The 23,112-nt window shown below is 41.1% G+C and overlaps 1 protein-coding gene across 2 annotated transcripts in view; it reads left to right on the top strand.

The window, feature by feature from the left end:
- Window positions 1–14: 14 nt before the first annotated feature.
- sass6 (SAS-6 centriolar assembly protein) overlaps window positions 15–23,112 on the top strand; it is a 68,813-nt gene continuing 45,715 nt past the window's right edge. For both annotated transcript variants that reach the window (XM_041208501.1, XM_041208502.1), the window contains exons 1-7: window positions 15–159; window positions 2,365–2,425; window positions 5,065–5,144; window positions 6,097–6,201; window positions 8,234–8,405; window positions 9,984–10,061; window positions 12,578–12,697. In XM_041208501.1, the coding sequence (XP_041064435.1) occupies window positions 95–159; window positions 2,365–2,425; window positions 5,065–5,144; window positions 6,097–6,201; window positions 8,234–8,405; window positions 9,984–10,061; window positions 12,578–12,697 (681 nt within the window). In that variant the 5' untranslated portion in view covers window positions 15–94. The remainder of the gene's footprint in view (window positions 160–2,364; window positions 2,426–5,064; window positions 5,145–6,096; window positions 6,202–8,233; window positions 8,406–9,983; window positions 10,062–12,577; window positions 12,698–23,112) is intronic.

Genomic DNA, 23,112 nt, shown 5'->3' with positions numbered 1-23,112 from the left:
AAGGTTAGAGAGCGGCGAGGCCCCGCCCACCCCCGAGCAGTAACGGCCGTGCGCGAGGGCCGAGGCGCCAAGTTTTGAATGTGGACGATCCGCCATGAGCCAGCAACTCTTCAGTCAGATCGTGCGGGTGGTTGTTCGGTGTAAAGACTGCGAAGAAAGGTGAAGTGGCTGCCCCGTCACCGGGGATGGTTGTAGGAGCTGGTGTCCAGTGTAAGGGCACCCTGATTGGGGACCGGTAATCCGCTGGGCTGTTTTAAATCCTGGATCCTAGACTTTTAAATAAGGTTTAGTGTTTGAAATGTCTCTTTAAGGGTTGCCTGGCACACGCCCAATGGACTGGGGCTTCTGTCCGTCCATCCATGGTGTTATGGTTCAAAAACGTCGCCTGTTTTGACGTTACCTCACCCTGAAGATGAACACAGCCACTTGCCTGTGGGTTTGTGATCGTAAATCCAGATCCTACAGTTCCCTGCTTTGACAGCTGTACTATAAACGGTCGTGGTGCCTTGCAGTAGGGTTTGCCCTGTTCCCTGATAACAGAAGATTATATCTTGTATGAAAAAAATCAAAGTCTCAATCTCACCACGGGTGGGCCAGGTTTCTTGGAGGCGGCACTCACCTGTACCCAGTGGTTATCTTTCTAGCTTTCAGTGTGCCACTAAACCCTGGGGAAGATTTGTGAAACGTGTTCTTGTTGTAAGTGCTGTAGTTTGCCCCTGTATACTAGACAAAAAATGTAAGTGATGCTTGGTACAAGCCCACGGGTAGGAAAAGTAGAAGAACTAACAGAACGGTCTGGTGCTAAGCATTTGCTAGCAAGTTATTTAAGGATTGATATTGCAGGAGGTCCTCATGCAAGACTACAGTCTGCTCTTTGCTGAAATTTTGAAAGGAAAGAAAATCAAAATTAAAAAGTGCATACTTCCTTCCTTGATGTCTGAGGTGAAATTTTGGGAAATATCTACATTCAATACGCTGTCAGCTCATCTGGGGTTAATGCTCCTGATTGCTATACAATTAACTCTACTGGAAGTCTGCATGTGTGTATTTCTATATGCGGTTTTATTTACAACACACACATGTACTTTATCTTGGTGAGGGATGTAAGGCCATTTGGAAGGGAGGGAATCATAGAAAGAAAATTTAAGAAAAGACATTAACGAAGCTCAGACAATTGAAGCAACACACTTCATTACATATTATTGTGTGATGTAACCTGGTGCATAGAATTCAAGTTACTATCCCTTTCAAAACTGTTGCCATTACTCCCTCCTCAAAAAACATACACTCAGCCCCTCAGTCCTTGCAACCTATTGTCATTTTTCCAACCACACTTTCTTCTCCTTGAACATGTTTTCACCTCTATGCAAAACTGTGCCTGCCACAGCACCAAATTTCCCAAATCAAAATCACCAATGACATCCCTTCTGACTAGAGGAGCATTCTGCCTCATCGCCTATGACTTTGTGCAGCTTTTCAAATGTTGCTGTCACCATCTTTCTACAGTGCCTCTCCTCCCTGGACCAGCTCGGTAGCACTGCTCTTTCTTGGTTCAGCATCTCCACACTGTTATCTCTAGAGTTCCCGAAGGGTCTATCCGAATTCCCCTCTTCTTCATCTACTTCTTCCTCATCTGCCCTTGGTGAAATCACTAAAAGATATTGGGTCAGCTTCCATGAGTTTGCTGACGAAACCCAGATCTACCTCTACAGCAACTCTGTGATGTAAAACTGTTTACCTGACATCCAGTCTTGGAGAAGCCACAATTTTCCCCAGTTAAACATCGGAAGAATTGAAGCCATTGTCTTCAGTACTTGCTACAAATTCATGTGGTTGCCATGATTTCACCCCCTTCCCTGACTATTGTCTCAAAATATTGCCTTAAAGCTGATCCCAAGGCTGACTGACTGTTGGTAAAGGGTTACATGTAGATAAGGAAACAATGTGGCAGAAGGCTCTAGAGGTGACAGTGTGGGAGAGAGAGAGAAGCCAATGTTGGAGAAACAGTGGTTATAATTAAATAGTTACAAATGAAGCCATGCAATGGATGCCTCATGGAGTTGGGGAGGTTTTGGAGGAGAATGGTGTGAATAACTGTGTAAGATACTGGGAAGCTTTCTGCTTGTTATCCAAAATCACCTATCCAGTACAGGTCCCATTAATGAGGATGGTAAATCATCAACAATCTCCTGATGCACTATGGCTTGCCTACTTCAGGTATCAGCTTACTAAGTTTGCTATGAAATTGATTTCAATTTCCTCTCATGAGGCTTTGAGGTATGTTGATCTCAAAAAGACTCAATCTGCCTCAAAAAGAATGGTTTTTGCATTTGGTTTAAAATTTTAAAAATTATCTATTTGCAGGAGAACAACTATTCGAGTAACTGTTGAGCTGCATTGTGCATCTAATCCTGTTTACAAAAAGGTTAGTGAGTGTTTCAAATTTTTTTTAAAAAATTGTTCCTCTTGTGCATTAAGTCTTGGAATATACTTCAAGTCTGTGAAGTATCCTTAATTATTGCAGTTTGCTGTCTAAGCATACTTGCCCTAAGATTTGCCATCTGGTATTGATTTCTTGCTAGGATGATCATCACCACTGTTCATGTATGAGCCTTGACAGTAACTATCACCAAATGTTTTTGAGAGAAGGGCATCACAGTTAAGCTCAATTTTTTTCTCCATCTGACACCCACTTCCCTGTCAGTCATCACATTCTAGGGTCATACATGAATGAGCACTTTGGTGAGGTACCAGAGGGTGACTGGCATGCATGAACCACACTTAGGCAGGAGTATTATAGTGATAAGAATCTAAGGTTTTGAGAACTGCTATTATTGAAAAACTTTTTTTATATAGTGCATAGCTACACATTTAAATAACCTATTGGCTCAGGCAGGTTGTCACTTTCCTGAAGGTGCTTGCAGCCTAAGGTTTAAGTTTCCTATTAGATTTAAGTATTGTCTTTTAACAACAGCAACTTATATTTATATAGCACCTTTGACATAATGAAACATCCAAGGTGCTTCATAGGAGCATTATAAAACAGTGTATGACACCGGGCCACATAACGAGATATTAGCTTATATGAGTAAAAGCTTGGTCAAAGAGGTAATTTTTAAGGAGTTTCTTAAAGGAGGAAAGTGAGATAGAGAGTTCTTAAAGGTGGGGAGTGTTATGAATACGTAATTTCATGATTCATGTGTTTTAGGAATGTAATTTTTAGTTTGGGGATTGAAATTTTTACATGTAAGATTAATGAAAACTCCTGGTTGAGAAGCTGCTAAACAAACCCAGAGTAATTGAAATTCAAAGGATGGCCTATGTTTATTTAATCAGGTCAAAGTTGGAAGTGGGAAAACTCTAAATAATGGATGACTCCTCTCTGAATTTCTCGGTGGAGATGAGATGTCTACAGCTGTGTCCATAAGGGGTTTAAATTATTCATATGATTTCCCAAAATAAAGGGAAGGTTTGGGAATTGAAGATAATTAGTTTAAATCTCTATCTGGGACATCTCAGATATATCACATTGTTGCAGAGATAGATTGTAGGGAGGTTTATTTCTTGGTTTTGGGTTTTGTCTGTATGTGATTTCCCACAGATATAAGTTATTTGAAGCATGGAGCAGCTTTGATTCAAGCAGAGAGGGAATCTGCCAGGAGCTGTAGATCAGTAGCAGAGGGCTATCAGAAACCAAAGGTGCCGCCTGATTTGGAATCACTAAGTAAGCATACATCTCTTTACTTAACTTTCCTCCTTTAAGACGCTCCAAAATGACCTCTTTGTGGTTTGGTGTCATACATTGTTTTATAACACTCCTATGAAGCACCTTGGATGAACTGGGGAGTCCACAATCATGAGGTGTTGGAGTGTCACCTAGCTGGATGCTGGTGGAACAACCCCATGTCGGAGAAGAATGGGAACACTGGAGAGTCAAAGTGAATTTCTGAGAGCTGCGGCACACCTGGGTTTGGTCCCAGGAGAAGTGAAGGACTCTTCGAGATCCTGTAAAGTAGAGGGGAACTCTTGGGTGCAAATAGAAGTGTACTGTTGAGATTTTCTGGAGTAATATATAAGTGTTTACGAAATGTAGTGTTTGAGTTAGTAGCACTTTCTCTCTTTAGTGCTTGTACAGTAAAGGTCTTTTGTTTAAAATGTGAAATCTTGTGACATTATTCTTTCAGTTATTAACTAGGAATCCAAATTTCTTTTTAAAAGTTACTGGTCTCCACTGAGATCATAACAAGAGAAAGTGGGGTAGGGAGGGTATGCAGAGATTCAGACCAAGGCAACTGAAGGGGTGGCTACCAATGGTAGAGCAATTAAAATCAGGGATGCATAAGAAGCCAGAATTAGAGGAGCGCAGATACCTCGGAGGGTTGTGGGGCTAGATGAGCTTACAGAGATAGGTGGGGAGAGGCCATGAAGGGATTTGAAAACAAGGATGAGAATTTTAAAATCAGGACGTTCCTTGACCAGAAGTCACTGTAGGTCAGCGAGCACAGTGGGTGATAGAGGAATTGGACTTGCTGTGAGTTAATACACAGGTAGCAGAATTTTGGATGACTTCAAGTTTCCATCGGGTAGAATGTTTGAGACCAGCCAGGAGTGGATTGGAATAATCAATTTTAGAGGTAAAGAAGGCATAGATGAGGGTTTCAGTAGCAGGTGACCTCAGATGGGGCCAAAGTTGAGCGATATTATGGAGGTGGAAGTAGGAGGGTCTTAGTGATGGCGTGAATATAAGGTTTGAAGCTCATCACAAAATTAAACATGACACCAAGTTTGTGAACCAACTGGCTTAATCTCAGACTGTTTTCAGCGAAAGAGGTGGAATCTGTAGTAGGGAATGGAGTTTGAAGTAAGGATCAAAAACAATTGCTTCAGTCTTCTAAGTACTTGTGGTGTGTAAAGGACTTCTCTGGTAAATGCAAAGGTATTTATGATCAGATTTGTACTAATGCAGTTAAATGTAAGTAATTTTTCCCAGTTTAAGGTGTAAATTGTAGCATTAACACAGCTAACCAGTGGAACAATTTCAGCAAATTAGTTTTTTAATTGCAGGATTTGGTAGTCCGGTTAACAGATGATATAGATCCATTTTTTCTTTATAACTTGATATTAACAGAAGAAGATTTTCAGAGGTAAGCAATGGTTTACTTACAAATTTACTATATTTAGTGATGTTCTTATTTTGATATAGGGCAATTTAAGAGATTGTTTTCAGCTTCACTATAGTTGAATGTCAAGAAAAGCATTCTGTACAAATTACATTTGATGAGGGAGCACTTTCACACTTATTCAAATTCCAAATAGAAGTAAGAGTTGCCGTTAGTTATGGCACAAAGTCTCAGAGGGCCTCTGAGACTCTCTAGAGGTTTATACTTCTGTGCTGCTATTTAGATACCTTTATCTGCTATTTTGTATGGAGGATATTATTCTGAATCATGCTCATAATTATTTTTCTCCTGAAGCAACCATAACCACTTAAATTTTTTTGGTATCTGTTTGGTAAAACAGTGTATTTGTAATGTATAGTTGCCATAAATGTTTTTCTCAATCTATTTATTTAACTTTTCCAAAGTTGACAAATTTGTCTTGGCTGACGATCTACTTTTTATTAGTGCCTCAATATTTTACTGTAATTCAATTGACCTAGCATTGGCTGATGTTAGCTCTTCGTTTCATGATGTATGCCAAATGCCATGGAATGTTCCCAGTGATATGTTCATGAAACATGCCGGCATTGCCTTCTAGGAATGCTAAAACCAGAATTGTGAAGTCTGCTTCAAACTCAGCAAAAGTAGTGAGTCAAGGGTATATTAAGGTCTATCTAGAGTATAGTTTTCTACCAAAGAAGAATGTCCTAAGCTTAGTTCTTCTAACTGCAAAGAGAACATGAACAGTATTTATTTTATGAAATACATTTGTAGATTTCAGGTCAGCAAGATAACCTGATTTAGGTCATGTAATTGTAGGAAATGGCAGATTCAAAACTCATCTGTTAGGTTGTTCAAGATTTATGATATGTAAATACTTGAGCCAGCTGTTAAATGTAGCCTGCAGAATTTTGATTTTTGATCTCTCCATTCATAGCTTAAAAAATCAGCAGGGACTCTTAATAGATTTTTCTGCATTCCCACAAAAGTTTATAGACCTTCTACAGCAGTGCATCCAAGAGGAGAACAAAGATGTTCCAAGGTGAGTAGTTGTTCTGAAATATTTTGGTTGAATTCTGTAAATACGTATGGATGGAATATTTGCCCCCTTTTTTAAATAAAAAAATAATGTTGGAATGTAATTTCAATTAAAACCAGTATTAGTCTGAAAGATTGTTCACAAGCAACACAATGTATAAATACATATTTTTAAAATCTGTGTTGAGATGGTGAAGACAGAACTTGTTAACAATCAAACAGGACATAGAAACATTAAGAATAAAGAGCCACACCTTGAATATGTGTGAGAATGGATTTTTAAAAAATCCTTTTGGGGAATATAGTGTTATTCTATGAAGAAGTGTGTGTGTAAAATTACTAGAGACAGGTTGTCTGGGAGGTTAAGACATGCAAGGATAGAGGTGTTAGGTTCGCACATTTGTAATGAGATACTATGGTGGGTTTGAGGTACAAGTAAATAGGTTGGATCAAACATATTTTTAGATAAGTTGAGAGGTCATTGAAATCAAAGAAATGTCAACGGTGACCAGATACATTTTTGCACCTTACAGGAGTTTCATGGGTAAATAGAAGAGCGTATATTACATTTTATTGACCTGAAAGCAGAGACAAAATAGAAACATGAAAGATTTTATATTTGAAAGGATTTGAGTTTCAAAGATGTGTGAGAACAATGGAACATGAGATGAAGGTGGGGGGGAGGTATTTCAGAGTTACTGTGGGGAGTTTCGTGGTCGGCAATTGGCTGTGTGAGGAAGATCTCCTGGAAACAGCTGCAGGCTGGGAGAGGATGCAGTTTGAATCAGCCACCCAGTCAAGCCAGAGAAGTCTTGTGCTGCAAAAAGCAGTCTTGTTCTGAAGCCTTGGATTTCCACAACAGAATGGAAGAGAGTTTAAGAGGTCATGCGATTTTCCTTTAATAAAGCTGTAGCAGTTTCCCTTGGGTAATATTACTGGATTTTTATAGTTAAACATCTATAAGGGAGTGTTGTCTGGAAAGTGTTTACTGTGGGTCTGACCAAGTAGGGAGTCTTTTGGGGGGATGTTTTGTAAGACTAATTTTAATTGTGTAACTGTAATCTCCTGTGCCTAAGTTTTCTTTTCTTCTTGTTAATAAAACTTTTACTTCTAGTTTTTAAAATTCCAGAAGTGTCACTGGACTTCTTGCTGCTGAGATCAGTACGTTTTCTTCTCATTTTCAGAATACAAAAAAAGGGATATGGCCCATAAGCCGAGTTTCTCTCTGGGATTTGGTTTGCACAGCAATTAACATCTGCTGTGGTCATAACATATGTATAACCAATACATAAGAGGAAACAAAATAAATGTATCTTTAATAAGAAAATGGGAAAGGGAGAAAACCACCTGTATATAGGCATATCATATAAGGCAGTGATTTCTGTGCATTCAGATATTTTCTAAAGTAAAAGGACAATATCTGTGAAGGGAGAAACAGAATTAACATTTCAGGTCAGTGACCCTTTGTCAGAGAAATGTTGTTTTTGTATCAGATATTCCTGACTCTGCTTACAGAAGAATTGGAGGTGAAACCTGATTTTTGTTTTACTGTGGGATCAGGGAGGACAATGTTCCTCCACTATACACTACAACTGTCTGCCAGAGTTGAGCAGTAAATAATTTCAGAACATCCAATGGGGAGGCCAGCAGCAATGAATAGGATCCAAATGAATTTCAATTCCCATGAAGTTTGTAAGACATTTAAATAAGTCCAATATGTCCAGACTACTTGGCAAGACGAAAAAACATGGAGTGTACCCACATCTCTGTTAGCAACCCATCAGCTTTCAAGGATTTTGAGCCAATCCTCTTGGCAGCAACTACAAATTATTGCCGTAATTAATTTGTACAGGTATCTCAACCAAGTTCTGTCTTCCAATCTCTTTTTTGCTGTGCAGGAAGTTTTTGATCATTTTCCTTGTAAGTACAGTTAAGAATGCAGCATTACTGAGGTATGTTGTATTAGAATGAGATATTATTATTTATCCTTATTTTGTAAATTAAATTTGTGCAATTGCAACCTACATGTCTTCCAGATTCTTGCTGCAGTTAGTTTCTTCAGCACCACTGTCTAACTATACAGCTGCCTACCTAAATGTTGTGGAAACCAATCATTTCAAACACTTGAATCACCTTTCTTTAAAATTGCTGCATGGAACAGATGTGGAAATAAAGAAATACTTAGCTAGCTGTTTAAAATGTATAAAGGTAAGTTGTATATGCTCGTACTATAGAAATGCATGTTTTTCACAAAGGTAAGAATAAACATCTGGACATCATAGCTCATCCTTTCATGATGCTTCATCATAACATCTAACTGCTTAAAAATTGCTTACTGATATCATTTCTGAACTCACTCTTTACCGTTTGTTCTTATTCATTCTTGGGATGTGGGTGTCACTGACAAGGCCAGTGTTTATTGCCCTGGAAAGTTGCTGATGGGCTACCTTCTTTATAGCAGTTGGTGCAACTGAGTAGCTTTCTAGGCTATTTCCGAGCGCAGGTAAATGTCATATTAGTGTGGATTAGAATCACAAATGGGCAAGGACGGCAGGTTTCATTCACTAAAGGACATTGGAGCATCAGCTGGGTTTATACAACAGTTCGACAGCTTCATGGTCACTTTTACTGGCACCAACTTTTTATTTTCAGAATTTTTTTAAACTGAATTCAAATTCTCGAAATTGGAATTTGAATTCGCATTCTCTGATGTATTATTCCAGATTACCTATCCAGTACAAAGCCCCTATGCATCTATGACCGACTGTCTATAATTTGTGATTTAACTTGAATCCAAATAGAAATCCACTATTTTATGTTTAGATCTGGATTTATATACCCTGCTTACTGTGAACAGCTGAAGGGTCTCGCTGTTTGATCTGATCTGCCAGTCATTGGGATGGCACAGCCTATGTACCTGGCATCGCACAGTCACTAAAATTCATATACCACAATATGCACTTGTGTGGTAGGCAAAACATCTTTTTGGCTTGACTGCAGCATCCTGTTAATGGAAAACACCACTCGTGTTGCCACTGCATGATAGCAATGTGAAATGGCTAGCTTTACCTGTTGCTCAAATTTTTGAAATGCTTTACCCTTCCAGGGTAACTTGAGGTAGGCTGAGTACCTTCCGGGTCTAAAAGTGGCAGCCTTATGCCTGTTCATAAGTATGCGCAATACACAGCGAGCATTGATCTGATCTACATATTTGTCTTTGACTTGCCTTATGCTTTTGTTAGAGATTTATATAAGTATGATCTGGTTTGTTTCAAACTCTTCCAGGAAAGTGTATATGATGTTTTTGGCAATACTGTGAAAACAATACGTTGGTCTTTATGCATTACTTTACACTCCTAGTAAAAGATGATAATGCACAGTTTGATGCTTGTTTTGTTATTCTGTTTTCTAAATACATATAAAATGATTAGTGCTATAAAATGCATTTTTTTAAAAAAAATTCAACCTGTTGAGTTTGATAGAATTTTTTCAAAGAATCCTAATAACCCTTTTATTGTGCAGCCATTGTCCTTAATTTCTGTAAAGTATTATGGTTGTTGGGGAATAGGGAGAGAGAGAAAGAAAGGAAAAACGGCAATCAGTTTTATGCCATCTGTTCACAGAATAATGTTGATGGTATGTGAACAGTTCTACCATCAGGCACTGTTGCTTGGAGGATACATCTGAGTCCAGGGAAGAGTGGGAAAGAGTAAATAGGAATCTCTGCAAATGTTTTCATCACATATCCAAGTCCTAGTTTGCTTACAGTTGCTCCTCTGTTTGCAGGATGAAAAGTTGTTGTTGGAACAACAGCTTAAAAAAATCAATGAAGACTTTACCAGACAATTAACTTGCACACAAAAGGTACACTGAACTTTTAGCAATAAGATACTGGTCAAGTTTTCAGAATCTTACTAAATTTCTACTTAACGTTTTTAATATATATATTGAAGAAGTATTTTATGTATATTGTTTAATGTTTAATTTAACTGTTTACTTTAATAATTTCCTTCAATTCCCCAATTTTAAAAATCTCTGGACTGTAGCAACACTTTGATTAATTCAGTTTAGCAGAATTGTAAATTAAAAGTAAACGTCAAAAAAAATCTCATGATGTATGATTTAAAAATGTATGTTTATTGGTAACTGCCATGAGTTCCTTTTGAGTGTATGTTGCTCTTTAATCTCCTCCCGGCTTTTCTGACCTCCTCTGTTTATTTATTCTTACTTTTGTGGGATGTGGCTGTTGCTGGCAAAGCCAGCATTTGTTGCTCATCACTAATTGCCTTTTCAGTGGTTAGTGCCTTCTTGAACCACTACAGTCCATCTGGTGCAGGTACACACACACATGCCTGTTAGGGAGGGAGTTGATCTAGTGACCCTGAAGGAATGGTTCCAAGTCAGGATGGTGTGTGGCTTTGAGGGGAACTTGCAGGTGGTGGTGTTCCTATACGACTGCTGCCCTTGCCCTTTCAAGTTGCAGAGGTTGTGGCTTTGGACAGTTGAATGAGCCTTGGCGAGGTGCTGCAGTGTATCTTTGCTGCCACTTTGCGTACTTGGTGGCAGGAGTTAATGTTTAAGTTGGCGGACGGGCTGGCAATCAAGCGGGCTGCTGTTGGAGTCGTACAACTCCAGGCAGGTGGGGACTATTCCATCACATTCCTAACTTTTGCCTTGTAGTTGGTGGACAGGCTGTGGGGAGTCAGGAGTTGAGTTATTCTCTGCAGAATCCCCAGCCTCTGACCGGCTCTTGTAGCCACGGTATTTATATGGCTGGCCCAGTTCAGTTTCTGGTCAATGGTAATCCTTCCATCAAAGTGCAATCAAGTGACATTATATGGCAATAATGCTATAATGAGGACATGTTTCTCATGAAACTTTTTGTTAGAATACAAAAAGATTTACAGAAATTGTACTTTTAGTCCCTCCAAGCCATATGTCACTTTGACTGAGAGCAAGAGGATGGTTCCAAGCTTTTTCTTTACCACTCCTGAACTGGTCACTGTAAGTTTTTTTTAATATATTCATTCACGGGATGTGGGCTTCGCTGGCAGGGCCAGCACTTGTTGCCCATCCCTTGTTGCCCTTGAGAAGGTGGTGGTGAGCTGCTTTCTTGAACCACTGCAATACCTGTGGTGTAGGTACACTCAGTGCTGTTAGGGAGGGAGTTCCAGGATCTTGACCCAGCGACAGTGAAGGAACAGCCATATATTTCTAAGTCAGGATGGTGAGTGGCTTGGAGGGAAACTTCTAGGTTGTGGTGTTCCCATATGTCTATTGCTCTTGTCCTTCTAGATGGTAGGGTTCATGGGTTTGGAAGGTATTGCCTAAGGAGCCTTGGTGAGTTTCTGCAATGCATCTTGTAGATGGTACACACTGTTGCTACTGTGCGTAGTGAACGTTTATGGATGTGGTCCCAATCAAGTGGGCTGCTTTGATCTGGACGGTGTCAAGCTTCTTGTGTGTTGTAAGAGCTGCACTCATCCAGGCAAGTGGGGAGTATTCCATCACACCCCTGACTTGTGCCTTGTAGCTGGTGGACAAGCTTGGGGAGTTAGGAGGTGAGTTACTCATCACAGGATCCCTAGCTCTTTTAACTACTGTATTTATATGGCTAGTTCAGTTCAGTTTCTGGTCGATGGTAACCCTCTGGATGTTGGTAGTGGGGGATTCAGTGATGGTAATGTTATTGAACATCATGGGGCGATGGTTAGATTCTCTCTTGTTGGAGATGGTCATTGCCTGGCACTTCTGTGGTGCAAATGTTACTTGCCACTTGTCAGCCCAAGCCTGGATATTGTCCATGTCTTGCTGTATTTGGACATGGACTGCTTCAGCACGATTTGCAACTCCTCAGGTACCGAAGTTAAATGAAAGTGACCTGATAATAATGGACCTTCCATTCTTTTTCCTCCTCTCCGATGCGTAAGTACCTGGACTGTTCTTAGTATAGTCACTTAGCTTTGGGGAAGCACATTGAAAATGCATTCCACCTTTTGGTTGTGCTTGTAGCTTCAGTGCACCCTGCGGTTGGATTCTGTGGAATGTGAGACCAATAAAAATGTTCAGATCCAGGTTATTTTTTCAATCTGCTAACATTCATTAATAATTTTTGTAGTATTATAATCTGACATTATTTTCATAATGTCCCACGATGGATTTATTTACACATAATTTAAATGCAAACTCTGGATGATGTTCTGGTGCAACAACATGAAAATCCAGGAAAGACATAATTTAAATTCATAATTTTTTCCAATTGCTTAAAATTTTCTGAGCTAATTACTGTGTACTGAAGTGGAATGTGTCAGACTACTGTTGTGTTTTGTTGCATTATGTATAACTTGAGTACAATTTGACCCTTGTGAAATTTTATCCAGGCATTGTCAGAAAAGAGTGGTGAACTGGACAGATTGCGAATTGAATGGACAACGCAAACAGCATCGATAAATGGCCAGTATTCTCAAGAACTAACAACTGAGAGAGAAAAGTTACACCAGGTAAGTCACCTTTTTGGTGCAAAAGGGGGTGATGACATTTTGTTGCTATGAAAAGTGAGGTATGTCAATTCTGAATCACAGGTGCAACCGCTAGCACCTTAATGGTAGGAAAGATGCAAATCCCTCACCCATGAATGTTTTACCACTTGCCCAGTAACTTGAATCTGTAACGTGAATCTGATTACTGTCCAGGGGAAGAATTTTTGTGTTGGTGAGTAGGGGCGGGGCCCGCTCGTCGACGCATAAAATGAGGTGCGGTGATGTTGGGCGGGCGTTCCGATGTCACCATGTGTCATTTAGATTGTTGGCGCGCCCGCCAAACTGTCAAAGGCCTATTAAAGCTGTTAACAATGCCCGTCCAATCTTAAGGCGAAGAGCCCAGGCGGCTTTTGCATTTTTCATGAAGCCTCATCCGTGGGCGGGATGAGATTTCATGAAGGGTTCATAAATTAAATAACATTTTTTGAAAAAATTAATGGACATATCCCAGCTCATGTGACATGTCCTGAAAATTTTTTTTCATCTTTTATTACATTTTTCAAGACTTAAACTAATCTCCCTGAGGCACAGCTCTTTCGCTTGCATACCCCAACTCAGGGAATCTCCCCACCCCCCCCACCGCCTGCACAGGGAGCGCACAGCGCTTCCAGGTGTACGTCACGCTGGGCGGGCCTTAATTGGCCCGCCCACGTAAAATGGTCACCTGCATCCGATCGGGAGTGCTGATCAGGTTCACGCTTTCTCCAGCCTGCCCCCTCACAACCCCCACAACGGGGGAAAATTCAGCCCCAGGTAACAAATTTCTGATGAATGTTATTTAAGTTGCAATCATTCACAATAGAAACACTCTGCTACGAAGATTATTCGTGTTATCTGAAACACACGGACTCCACCTAGGACCATTCTACTCTTCAGGGCACTGGTTTGCATAGTTATATGGAGTTCATTGAAAAGGATCCTAGTTCAACAGCTATTATTCCTTTTTGTGATAAATTTACCACACAGCATGGTCCTTTCTTCCTATGATCAAAGGGAACCCTGCTTTTATCTGCTTAGGCATTCAAAATCATGGTGCAAAACCTTTTGGGCACGTCTTACACACTGCAGGTTAGCATGCAGGTACAGAACGCCGTTAGGAAGGCAAATGGCATGTTGATCTTTATTGGAAGTGAATTGGACTGCAAGAGTAAGAAAGTCTTGCTACAATCAAAAAAGGCTCAAGAAGGGGCAGGACTTTGTTAATTATTCCTGGATACAAGGTGTTCAAGAAAGATAGGGAAGGAGAGGAAGGAGGAGGGGTGGCAGTATTGATTAAAGAAAGCATTGCAGTGCTGGAGAGAGAGGATCAAGGTCAGATTCTACTGGGTTAGAGTTAAGAAACATTTCAGGTGTCATTACATTGTTGGATGTATTCTATAGGCCAGCAAATAGTGGGAAATATATAGAGGAGAAAATTTCAAGGAAACTACATGAAGGTGGTTAAAAGAGAGCAAGAGAAGAGTGTAGACCTGATTGGAGATAACAGAAGGAGCAGACTGGGGTGCAATTGTGTTTGAAAAAGTGAGTGAAAAGAAATTTGTGACATCACAGGAAGGCCATGAGTTGATTGGCTGGTGAGTATTGCAGCTTTGTTTCCCTTTCTCCAAAGGTAGGGAGTTAGTATAAAGAACTGGGAAATTAAAAATTTCCATTTTTTTTGACAATAAGGGTTCAATAAAACATTTCAGTTAACTTCCCTTTTTAAGTGACATCAGTAGAAAGGAAGTGAGTAGCTGGTGAGTCTTTTTTAAGTAGTAAGTTTTATTAGCTACTAGGTAGAGGAATGGCAAGTCAGCAAGTGTATATTCTCTGCCTTGTGGGAACTCCAGGACATTTCCCATGTCCTTGATAATCATGTGTGCAGGAAGTGTCGTCAGCTGCAGCAGCTCGAGCTACAGGTTTCAGACCTTCAGCAGGTGCCATCATTGGGGCGCATCTGTGAGATTGGAAGCTTCATGGATAGCACGTTTATAGATATCGTCGCCCTCCAGCTTAAGAGTATGCAGGGAGAGAGAGAATGGGTGACCACCAGGCAGTCAAGAAGAAACAGGCAGGTAGTGCAGGTGACCCCTAAGTGCATCTCACTTTTCAACCAGTATTCAGTTCTGAATGAAATTGATGGTCCATTTGGGGAATGCAGCGAGAGCTAAGTCCATGTCACCACGGGTCGCTCAGCTGTGCAGGGAGGGTGCACACAAAGAAGAACAATAGTGATAGAAGATTTGGTAGGGGGACACAGGTGTTTCGGCGGGTGCAGATGTGAACCCAGGATGGTATATTGCCTCCCTGGTGCCAAGGTCAAAGATGTAACTGAAAGGCTACATAGCATCCTGGGGAGGGAGGGTGAACAGCCAGCCGTTGTGGTCCACATTGGTATCGAAGATATAGGTAGGAAGAAGGAACTGGTCCTGCAGTCAGAATTTAGGGAGCCAGGTGAGAAATTGGCAAGCAGGATCTCAAAAGTAGTAATCTGATCACGCCTGATACCATGAGCAAGTGAATGTAGAAATAGGAGGATAAAGCAGATGAATGCGTGGCCGGAAAGATTTGCAAAAGGCTTTAGCTTTCTGGGATATTGGGACCAGCTCTCGGGGAGATTCGGGTTTAGGTTTCGCCAGGGCTTCTCGGATCCTGACCTAATTACAGCATTGGTTCAAACATGGACAAAACAGCTGAACTCCAGAGGTGAGGTGAGAGTGACAGCCCTTGACATCAAGGCATCATGTGACAGAGTGTGGCATTAAGGAGCCCTAGCAAAACTGGAGTCAATGGGAATTGGGGAAAGCTCTGCACTGGTTGGAGTCATACCTAGCACAAAGGAAGATGGCTGTGTTTGTTGGAGGTCAATCATCTTAGTTCCAGGACATCACTGTAGGAGTTCTCGGGGTAATGTCCTGGGCCCAACCATCTTCAGCTTCTTCATCAATGAACTTGACTCCATCATAAGGATGGTAGCTGATGATTGCACAATGTTCAGCACCACTTCCAACTCAGAATCACAGAATCACACTTCAGCGCATTGAGTCGGCACCAACTGAGAAACACCTGACCTACCTAATCCCATTTACCAGCACTTGGCCCATAGCCTTGAATGTTATGATGTGCCAAGTGCTCATCCAGGTACTTTTTAAAGGATGTGAGGCAACCCACCTCCACCACCCTCCCAGGCAGTGCATTCCAGACTGTCATCACCCTCTGGGTAAAAATGTTTTTCCTCACATCCCCCTAAACCTCCTGCCCCTCACCTTGAACTTATGTCCCCTCGTGATTGACCCTTCAACTAAGGGGAACAGCTGCTCCCTATCCACCCTGTCCATGCCCCTCATAATCTTGAACACCTCGATCAGGCTGCCCCTCAGTCTTCTCTGCTCCAACAAAAACAACCCAAGTCTCTGTTCATAACTTAAATGTTTCATCCCAGGCAACATCCTGGTGAATCTCCTCTGCACCCCCTCCAGTACAATCACATCCTTTTTAAAATGTGGCGACCAGAACTGCACACAGTACTCCAGCTGTGGCTTCACCAAGGTTCTATACAACTCCAACGTGACCTCCCTACTTTTGTAATCAATGCCTTGATTGATAAAGGCAAGTGTCCCATACGCCTTTTTCACCACCCCACTAACATGCCGCTTTGCTTTCAGAGATCTATGGACATACGCGCCAAGGTCCCTTTGTTCCTCAGAACTTCCTAATGTCCTGCCGTTCACTGAATACTTCCTTGTCAAATTATTCCTTCCAAAGTATACCACCTCACACTTTTCAGGGTTAAATTTCATCTGCCATTTATCTGCCCATTTGACCATCCTGTCTATATCTTCCTGTAGCCCAAGAGACTCAACCTCACTGTTAACCACCCGGCTAATCCCCTCAGATACAGAAGCAGTCTATGTCTAAATGCAGCAAGACCTGGACAGAATCTAGGCTTGGGCTGACGAGTGGCAAGTAACATTCGTGCCACACAAGTACCAGGCAGTGACCATCTCCAACAAAAGAAAATCTAACCATCACCCCTTGACATTCAATGGTATTACCATCACTGAATACCTCACTATCAACCTCCTGGGTGTTACCATTGACCAGAAGCTGAACTGGACTAGCCATATAAATACTGTGGCTACAAGAGCAGGTCAGAGACTAGGAATTCCGCGACGAGTAACTCACCTGACTCCCCAAAGCCTGTCCACCATCTACAAGGCACAAGTCAGAGTGATGGAATACTGTCCACTTGCCTGGATGAGTGCAGCTCCCACAATACTCAATAAGCTTGACACCATCCAGGACAAAGCAACCCGCTTGATAAGCACCATATCCACAAACATTCACTCCCTCCACCACCAACACACAACGGCAGCAATGTACTTCAGGAATTCACCAAGGCTTCTTAGGCAACACCTTCTAAACCCACAACCGCTACCATCTAGGAGGACAAGGACAGCAGATGCATGGGAACACCACCACCTGGAAGTTCCCCTCCAAATCACTCACCACCCTACTTGGAAATATCTCACCGTTCCTTCAATGTCGCTGGGACAAAGTCTTGGAACTCCCTCCCTAACAGCACTGTGGGTGTATCTACACCACATGAAACGCAGAGGTTTAAGAAGGCAGCTCACCAGCACCTTCTCGAGGGCAGTTAAGGATGGACAATAAATGGTCACCTAGTCAGCAACATCCAAATCCCATGAATGAATAAAGAAAAAAGATGGGACCTGGACAGGCTGGATGGCTTGCACCTGTACTGAGCCAGGACCAATTTCATTGCGGGGCATTGGGGGAGTGTTTAAACTCACTTGGCAGGAGTATGGGAACCAGGAGGTAGTACTAGAGAGGAATACCAAAGTGCACAGAATATTGGGAGAGACAGATAGCACTAGAGTAGGTAGTAGTAAGGTATTAGGTGGGTTCGGTTTAAGAGGGAAAGTGATAAAGTCTAAATTAGAGTTATTGTCCATGTATGTGAATGCGCGAAGTGTAGTAAATAAGGTTGCTGAGTTGCAGACGCAGGTAGTCATATGGAAGCCTGATGTTGTGGAGATAACAGAGACCTGGCTCAAAGAAAGGCAGGACCAGGTATTAAATAGTGCTAGAGACAAGTTTTCAAGAAAGCTAGAATAGGAAGGAAATGGGGAGGTGTGGCAGTATTGAATAAAGAGAACATTGCAGTGCTAGTAAGAGAGGATGTCCCAGAGCGGTCAAGGACAGATTCTATTTGACTAGAACTAAGGAACAAAAAAGGTGCAATTACATTGCTCGGTGTACTCTATAGGCCACCAATTAGTGGGAAATATGTAGAGGAACAAATTTGCAAGAAAATTACAAAGATGCAAGAATTATAAAGTAGCCATAATGAGGGACTTTTACTACTATTTACTACTGTCTAATCTGGATAATTAATATAAAGGGCAGAGAGGGACAAGAGTTCCTAGAGTGCGTTCAAGAGAATTTTCCATAACAGTACGTTTCCAGTCCAACAAGAAAGGAGGCATTGCCTGGTTCTTGGGAATGATGTGCACCAAGTGGATCAAGTGTCAGTAGAGAAACATTTAGGGAACAGTGGTTATTGTATCACAAGGGTTATGTAATGTATGGAAAAAGACAAGGAAAAATCTAGAGTAAAAGTACTTAGTTGGAGGAGGGCCAATTTCTGTGTGATGAGAAGGGATCTGTCCTGGGTATATTGGAATCAAAGATTGGCAGGCAAAATGGTAAAGGCCTTAAAGAGGAGCTGTTTCAGGTACACTCGAGGATCAATCCTACGAGGGGGAAAGGTAAGGCAATCAAAACCTGAGCTCCCTAGAGAAAGGTGAAAGAAAAAACGGGGCATATGACAGATGTCAGGTTGCTAATACAAATGAGGTTGGATAGACTTGGGTTGTTTTCGTTGGAGCAGAGAAGACTGAGGGGCGACCTGATCGAGGTGTAAAGATTATGAGGGGTATGGACAGGTTGGATAGGGAGCAGCTGTTCCCCTTAGTTGAAGGGTCAGTCACGAGGGGACATAAGTTCAAGGTGAGGGGCAGGAGGTTTGGGGGGATGTGAAGAAGGTCTGGCATGCGCTGCCTGGGAGGGTGGTGGAGGTGGGTTGCCTCACATCCTTTAAAAAGTACCTGGATGAGCACTTGGCACGACATAACATTCAAGGTTATGGGCAAAGTGCTGGTAAATGGGATAAGGTAGGTAGGTCAGGTGTTTCTCACATGTCGATGCAGACTCGATGGGCCGAAGGGCCTCTTCTGCACTGTGATTCTGTGAGAAAGATCAGAAGGGAAGTGAAGAGGAAAATGAGAGAGGCAAAGAGGGAGTATGAGAAGAGACTGGCAGCTAACATAAAAGGCAATCCAGAAGTCTTCTCTAGGTGTATAAATATGTATATGAATAGTAAAATAGTAAAAAACAGGGGCAGGGTTAGGGTCCAAAAGGGGGACATATGCACACAGACGGAGGGCATGTCAGAGGTATTAAATTAATACTTGGCCTCTGTCTTTACAAAGGAAGAAGATATGGCTGAAGTTATATTAAAAGAAGAGGAGTTGAGATACTGGATAGGCTAACAGTTGATAAAGAGGAGGTATTAGAAAGATGGGCTAAACTTAAAAGCTGATAAGTCACCAGGAACAGATGGAATGCATCTGAGGATGCTGAGGGAAGCAAAAATGGAAATTGCAGAGGTACTGGCTGTCATCTTCCAATCCTCCTTAGATATAGGGTTGTGCCAGAGGTCTGGAGTATTAAAACTGTTACATTCTTGTTCAAAAAAGGGTCTAAGGAATAACCTAGTAACTGCAAGCAGATCAATTTAACTTTGGTGGTGGGCATGCTTTTAGAAACGATAATCATGGACAAAATTTAACCATTACTTGGGCATGTGTGGATTAATTAAGGAAACGTAGCACAAATTTGTTTAAGGTAAATCATGTTTAACTTGCTTGAGTTTTTTTTGATGATTTGATGGAGGTGTGCAACATCATGATGTGTCTAGATAGAGTTGATAGGGAGAAACTTTTCCTGTTGGCCAAGGGGTCAAAAAACAACTTTTCAACTGACATTGATTGGCAAAAGAAGTGATGGCAACATGAGGAAACCTTTTATATGCAGCGAGTGGTTAGGATCTGGAATGCACTGGAGTGTGGTGGAGGCAGATTCAAATTTGACTTTTAAAAGGGAATTGGATAAGCATCTGAAGAGAGAAAAATTGCTGGGCTATGGGAAAAGAGAAGGGGAATGTTACGAACTAATGTACTGTTGCAGAGAGCTGGCACAGCCCCTATGGGCTGAGAGACCTCTTTCTGTGCTGTAACCATTCTATGATCAGGAAATCTAAACTATCATTCAGCATCAAGAGATCCTGAGCAGTCAAGCTGTATCTGACGTCAGCTGTCTCCCTCTTCAAAAAACAAATTCCCAAATTACTCGATGTTTTATAGTCATCGAGAATTGAGGGGGAAAAAATCAATATTTTTGCCATGGCCTGATGGAATTGGCCATGCCAGAATCCCGTGTAGGAGGCCTTACCTCCTTCAAAATAATTCTCATTAATTTGATCAAAAGAATAGGATTGTTTCATACTGTGAGGTAGTGTGGATAGAGATTTTCCATTACTACAACTTGAAGATACTGAATATAATGATATTTCCCGAAAAAATTTTAATGGCATTGTTGAAAATAAGATTGGTTTAACCTGCATGTCTTTGCACATTCTCCTTTTAATGCAAGTTGTCAGAGGTTCACTGATCCTCAATCTGTTTCCCTTTTCTTTCTTCCTGCAAAGGAGCTTCATAAATTCTAATTTTCAAAGCAAAAAATGAGGAAAAACACTCTCTGCTTTCTCTAGGTGTCTCTCTTTTATTACTGTTAGCAAACAAAATCTTTTCCTCATGGGCCAGATTGTAACTGTGCGAGTGGATAGCTTTTAAATGGGTTTAAATCAGGCTCATAGCCTCAATTACGGCATTTGGCTTCTAATTACCAGCAAAAGACTGCTGAATTAATCAGCTGACTTTGAAATTTAACCATTATTTGAAAACAGCATTGGCTTCTTTTCTGGTGGCTTAAATATGCTTTTAGCAGCCAGTAAAAAGGGAAATAATATTGCAACTGCTTTCCAAAATAACTGGGTGACTTAAATGGAGTATTCAGTTGTTCAGCTGACTTAAGGTTACTCTACCTGACGGCTGATAGTAGATTTCAGAGCTGTTTGGTGGGTGTTGTCAGAAGAAAAGAATAATAATTTGATAAATATATTTATTTTATTCTTATTACAAACTTCTTTCCTGACTCCCAATTAAAAGTGGTTCTGGCAATAGTCACAGGCTAGTCAAGGTTTGCCTTTCAAATGAAAATGGCTTTGTGGAGCAATCCGATGAGAGGATTGGTGTAAAGAGCATAAGAACTAGGAGCAGGTGTAGGCAATTCGGCCCCTCAAGCCTGCCTTGCCATCTATACAATCATGGCTGATCTCATTTCAGCCTCAATTCCAATTTCCCGCCCTCTCCCCATAACCTTTCAACCCATTACTAATTAAAAATCTGTCTGTCTCCTCCTTAAATGTGCCCAGGCATCCACTGCACTCTGAGGTAGTGGATTCCACAGATTCAAAACCCTTTGAGAAAAGTAATTCCTCCTCATCTCTGATTTAAATCTACCATCCCTAAAACTATGGCCTCTTGTTCTAGAATGTCCCACAAGGGGAAACCATCCGCTCCACATCTACTTTGTCAATCCCCTTTAGCATCTTATATACCTCAATTAGATCTCCTCTCATCCTTCTAAACTCTAGGGAGTATAGGCCTAAACTGCTCAATCTTTCCTCATAATACAAGCCCCGCATCTCTGGAATCAATCTAGTGAACCTCCTCTGAACTGTTTCCAATGCAACTAAATCCTTCCTCAAGTAAGGGGACCAAAACTGTGCACAGTACTCCAGGTGGGGTCTCACCAATGCCTTGTACAGTTGCAACAATACTTCCCTATTTTTATACTCTATTTCTTTAGCAATAAATGCCAAAATTCCATTTGCCTTCATTATTACCTGCTGTATGTGCATACTAGCTTTCAGTGATTCATGCACGAAGACACCCAGATCCCCCTGCGCTGAAGCATTCTGAAGTTTCTCTCCATTTAAATAATCCGCTTTTTATTCTTCCGACCAAAATGGATAGCCTCATACTTATCAATGTTAAATTCCATCTGCCAAATTTTGGCCCATTCACCTAACCTGTCCATATCCATTTGTAAATTTTTTATTTCTTCATTGCAACTTACTTTCCCACCTATTTTGGTGTCATCTGCAAATTTAGCTTTAGTACCTTCTATCCCTGAATCCAAGTCATTAATATAGATTGTAAATAGTTGGGGCCCAAGGACTGAACCCTGTGGCACCCCACTAGTTACAGCTTGCCACCCAGAAAAAGATCCATTTATCCCGACTCTCTGCTTTCTGTTGATTAGCCAATCTTCTATCCAAGCTAATATATTATCCCATACTCCGTGTGATCTTATCTTGTGTATAAATCTTTTGTGCGGCACCTTATCAGAGGGTTTCTGGAAGTCCAGATATACTACATCTACAGGATCTCCATTATCCACTTTGCTTGTCACATCTTCAAAGAACCCTAGCAAATTAGTCAAATACGTTTTACTCTTCATAAAACCATGCTGACTCTGATGGATTACATTTTGACTTTCCAAATGCCCCATTACTACTTCCTTAATAATGGATTCCAGCAATTTCCCAACGACAGACGTTAAACTAACTGGTCTACAGTTTCCTACTTTCTGCCTACCCCCTCCTTTTAAATAAGGGCATTATATTAGCATTTTTTCAATCCACTGAAACATTTCCAAAAGCCAGGGAATTTTGGATTATTATAGCCAATGCATCCACTATCTCCACTGCCACTTCCTTTGCGACCCTGGGATGTAGGCCATCAGGTCCTAGGGACTTGTCACCCTTTAATCCCAAAAGTTTGCTCAGTACTTTTTCTCCAGTGATGCTGATTGTTCTAAGTTCCTCCTTCTCTATACTGTCTGCACTACCTGTTACTATTGGGGTGGTACTAGTGTCCTCCACTGTGAAAACAGGCAAAATATTGATTAAGTGTCTCTGCCATTTCTGCGTTCCCCACTATTAACTCCCCAGTCTCATCCTCCAAGGGACCAACATTCACTTTAGCTACATTCTTTCCTTTTATATACTTGTAGAAGCTTTTGCTATCAGTTTTTACAGTTTTGCACTAGTTTTCTTTCATAATTTACCTTTGCTCTTTTTATTATTTTTTTAGTATCCCTTTGTTGATCTTCAAAAGTTTCCCAATCTTCCAGCCTGCCACTGACCTTTGCAATTTGGCATGCCTTAGTTTTTGCCTTTATGTTAT

The sequence above is a fragment of the Carcharodon carcharias genome, chromosome 16 (genome assembly GCF_017639515.1).
Source record: "Carcharodon carcharias isolate sCarCar2 chromosome 16, sCarCar2.pri, whole genome shotgun sequence".
NCBI lineage: Eukaryota > Metazoa > Chordata > Chondrichthyes > Lamniformes > Lamnidae > Carcharodon > Carcharodon carcharias.
This window is presented reverse-complemented; position numbering and strand designations above follow the sequence as displayed.